The sequence below is a fragment of the Vulpes lagopus genome, chromosome 2, assembly GCF_018345385.1.
Source record: "Vulpes lagopus strain Blue_001 chromosome 2, ASM1834538v1, whole genome shotgun sequence".
NCBI classification, from domain to species: Eukaryota; Metazoa; Chordata; class Mammalia; order Carnivora; family Canidae; genus Vulpes; species Vulpes lagopus.
The window spans coordinates 86,832,510-86,837,172 of record NC_054825.1 but is presented as its reverse complement, the minus strand read 5'-3'; the positions used below and the strand labels follow the sequence as shown (position 1 = coordinate 86,837,172).

General features: G+C 42.4%; 1 protein-coding gene across 1 annotated transcript; it reads left to right on the top strand.

Annotated features, from left to right (window-relative positions):
- Positions 1-3,174: 3,174 nt before the first annotated feature.
- On the top strand, positions 3,175-3,788 carry LOC121485615 (60S ribosomal protein L29-like). The gene has a single exon (XM_041746222.1). It carries the CDS (start codon positions 3,192-3,194, stop codon positions 3,678-3,680), a length of 489 nt encoding a protein of 162 aa, XP_041602156.1. The 5' UTR covers positions 3,175-3,191; the 3' UTR covers positions 3,681-3,788.
- The last annotated feature ends 875 nt before the right edge of the window (positions 3,789-4,663 follow it).

The following is a 4,663-nucleotide window of genomic DNA, read 5'->3' as shown; positions in this document are numbered from 1 at the left end:
AGAACTCTTTCCTGGTATGCTTTTACTGGACTACAGCCATTTGTCAACAATACACTGGTATGGCCAGGCAGCGTAAGTGAGTGAAGGCTAGAATTAATTTGTAGTGATTAAGTTTTTAATTACTTAAGTTCAGTAATTACGTTCTACCTATGATCCTCCAAACCACGGAAGCCTGGAAAGGCCACCAATGCTACTGACCCCAGAGACCAACCACCAGCCCACTACAAGTAAGAGTACACTTTGCTCTAACTACTTAGAAGAGCCAAGATATCCCTGAGAGATGTGTCCCTTCTCTTTCCCCCTAGCTTCTCTGCCCCCACTACCACCCAGAATGCAAACAGATTACCTACCTTTCTGCTTAATCCTTTCTGGACCTTTGACAATTTATGGAGCAAGCAAAATCTGTCTCTACAGTATCTGTCTTCTGCCTGTTATCATTCCTTCTGCCTTAATATATGCTTACCCCATCCCACAATCTTGTACCTACACTAATTGGGTACATCCATAATGACTAAACGGTTTCCCTTGCTCACTCAGCCCCAGCCCTCCTCTCCTAAAGGATGGTTTCTTTTTTTTTTTTTTTTCAGATAGGTATCATGTCCTCTAAGAAGGCTTCTTTGTTCATTCCCTCACACATATACCTGAGATGATGATGACAGCTGTCAATTCTTTGTTCTTCCACAAAATACTGTCTCCAGGCTTACCACCACCTTGTATTATTATTATCAGTCTACGTGACAGTCTCCTTTCCTAAATTTTGAATGCCTGGAAGTCAGAGGGTTTCTCTTATTACTCACAAGTAACCAATAGCCTAACTCCATGGCTGGCATATAGTGACCATTTATAGAACTGTTTGTGGGGTGAATGAGTGAATGAATGAATGAATAATGCAGTCCCACTGAGCTCGCTCACAACTGAACAGAAGTCTCACAGCAGCAAAGGCTTTAAGGCTAAGGAAAAAACCTCCAGTGGCCAAATAGCAAGCCCCATTTCAGGCAAGGGCCTGTTTCCAGCTCCTGTAATAGCAAGAAAAGCTTACCTGTAGACTAAGGGTTTGTTACATCCAAACATTAATCCATCACTTGTTAAATACAGTTTGAGAGCAAACATACAAACATATAGGAACCTCTCACCATTCCTGAAGAATACAAATTATACTATTTACATTATAGCATTTCTTTTAAATTTTGAATATTTTAAGTCAGAGGAAGGTATGTGATCAAGAAGAGCATTAGCCTTATAGTTACTAAGAACTTATTCTTAATCTGGAAGGTAAGAAATTGAATTATAAGACAGATTTACCAACTGGAAACTTTAAGAACTAATCTTTCATTGGTAGGTGTGTTCAAAGAAGTTGCAAACAATACATTTTGGTGGCTTAAACTAAGCTGAATTGGTTGGTTTGTGTCCCACATGGAGTCTGCTGTAGCCTAGATGTTCTCCAAGCTTCCTGTGCCCTTAGGATGACTCAGCCATGCACCTGCAGACCAGGCATTCACTCCCACAATCTGCATGGCCAAGAAGGAGGTCTTGCACTAGCAGTTAGGTGCTTTTGAAGAGACTAAAATTACTTTTAACTGAAACCCATCCGAACAATCGGCAGCCACAGAAAGAAACATTGCCTACACTTAAGCAGATACTCCCCCAAAACACAGTTGCCATCAATCCCTGCCAAGGGAGTTTTCTGTGAGGAAAAAGACTGATCTTTAGCCCTGGGAAGTGTGAATTCAGCTCCCCAGTGGCATTAAAGAACCCAGAAGAGTCTCTCCCGCTTTCCATTGAAGCTCTCACCTCCTCCCACACATTTTTGCTATATCAATATTTGCTTCCAGCTATTCAGCAGGTGACTGATAATTGCCACCTGCCTCTGTATTCATGCAGATCTGAAGAAACCTTGTCTTCTTTCCTGGTCTGTTGTCAGCTAATTTGCATCTCCCCAACCTTCAGAACCTAAGGTGACAGAGGAAAAGTTTTCTTCCCACCCCTTTCTACATATACCACTTCTATTCCTATTTCATTAGCCTTGGTGAATTACAAGACCATATCTACACTCGAGCAGTTGGAAAAGTACATCTGTTCATTATGCCCAGATTAGAAAGTAGTGAGGGGTTGGTGAATCCTTCTACTGTCTGCCTCAGGGAGGGGTGGAAAAGAAAGGCATTTTACTCACAGCTAAGTTCAAAACAAAGTAGAAATAGAGTGAGCTCCCCCAAAATGACTTTTCTGGAGATCATGTGTTGTTGAAGATGGCATCGCAGAGCATGAAACTATACCCACAGATGGGAAATAGCTTTATCTCTTTTTCCATGGATGTGCTTCCTAAGCCCTTGGACGAAGGGAAACACATCCGTGAAACAATTTGGCAGAAAAATTTCTAGTCATTAGGATACAGTAAAAGTAATAGTGTTGATTTGATCACCTTCCAAAGGAGTTGTAATAAACCAGCCAAGAGGAAAGTTGTAAGAATCAGGAAGTGGGAGGTGACACAAAAGAGGATTAGAAACACTTGTCCACACTCTGCAGAAGCTCAGCCTTCAAAACTGGTGTGACATCTGTTTCCAGCAAAGGAAACCAGAAAAAAAGAAAAGACAGCCTATGGAATGGGAGAGAATATTTGCAGATGATTTAACTGACAAGGGGTTAATATCCAAAATATATATAGAACCCACACAACTGCATATCAAAAAAAATACAAAAAACAAAAAATTAATCCAATTAAAAAGTAGGCAGAGGACCTGGATAGACATTTCTCCAAAGAAGATATACAGAAGACCAATAGACATGAATAGACGCTCAATATCAGATTCATGGGGAAATGCAAATCAAAACCACAATGACATAACATCCCATACCTGTTAGAATGGCTAAACTCAAAAAGACAAAAATAACAAGTGATGATGAGGATATGGAGAAAAGGGAGCCCTCGTGCACTGTTGGTGGGAATGCAAACTACTGCAGCCCCTGTGGAAAACAGTATGAAGGTTCCTCAAAAAATTAAAAACAGAACTACCATATGATTCAGCAATTCCACTTCTGAGTATTTACCTGAAGAAAATGAAAACTCTAATTCAAAAGGATATATACACTCCTATGTTCATTGCAGCGTGATTTATAATAGCCAAGCTTTGGACGCAACCTAACTGTCCATTAATAGATGAATGGATGGGGGAGCTGCGGGCTTTGGTGCAGACATGGCCAAGTCCAAGAACCACACCATGCACAACCAGTCACGAAAATGGCACAGAAATGGCATCAAGAAACCCCGGTCACAAAGATATGAATCTCTTAAGGGGGTAGACCCCAAGTTCCTGAGGAACATGCACTTTGCCAAGAAGCACAACAAGAAGGGCCTGAAGAAGATACAGGCCAACAATGCCAAGGCCATGACTGCACGTGCTGAGGCTATCAAGGCCCTTATCAAGCCCAAGGAGGTTAAGCCCAAGATCCCAAAGGGCGGCAGCCGCAAGCTCAATCGACTTGCCTACATCGCTCACCCCAAGCTCGGGAAACGTGCTCGTGCCCGCATTGCCAAAGGTCTCAGGCTCTGCCAGCCAAAGGCCAAGGCCAAGGCTCAAACCAAGGACCAGGCTGCAGCTGCGACCGCAGCTCTGGCTCCTGCTTCTACTCCTGCAGCGCAGGCTCCCAAAGATGCTCAGGCCCCCACAAAGGCTCCAGTGTAGAGGCTTCTGTCTGCCAGTGTGAGGACGGAAGGACTGGTATGACCCCTGGGCTTCTGTCTGCATGGGCCTGGTGTCCTCCTGTGCTATTTGTACAAATAAACCTGCATCAGGATCTGTGTAAAAAAAAAAAAAATAGATGAATGGTTAAAGAAGATGTTTGGCACACATACAAATATACACACATAAACACATGCACACAGTATTGCTCAGCCATAAAAAAGAAAGAAATCTTACCAGTTGCAACAACATGGATGGACCTAGTAGGATGGACCTTCCTACTAAGTGGAATAAGTCAGAGAAAGGCAAGTACTGTATGATTTTACTTATATGTGGAATCCAAAAAACAAAATAGGAACTGACTCAAAGATACCAAAAACAATCTGGGAGTTGCCAGAGGGGAATAGGATGGGGAAATGAGCAAAATTGGGAAAGGAGATTCAAAGGTATAAACTTCCAGTTAGAAAACAAATGCCGCAGAGATATAATATAATAGAGAATATAGTCAATAGTATTGTAGCCACTTTGTATGGTGACAGATGGTAGTTGGATGATCACTTCCAAATGTATATAAATGTATCATGTTTTACACCTGAAACTAAGATAATATCATATGCCAATTACACTTCAACTAAAAAAAAATCTGTTTCCACCTGGCTGTTTGAGCAGTAGGTTTGTAGGAGAGCACTTAGAACTAGTGACTTGTACCTAGAATGAGAATGGGTTAAATTCTCAATGTTCACATTAGATATCATTGGAAAAGTTACCCATCGTGTTCCTTCCTGGAAACTAGGGTAGTCAGGGATGACACACTCAGGCTTCTCTATTAGGCCACCCGTGGTTCAAGGACAAAGGGATCGGCAGGCTTCCGCCAAGCATATACATTTGCAAACTGCTGCCACTTGGTTCCCAAGGCCAGAGGCTGGCTGTTGACAAAGGAGGCTGAGCGACAGACGTACTTTTTACTCTCCCTGCCGGGCAGGCTC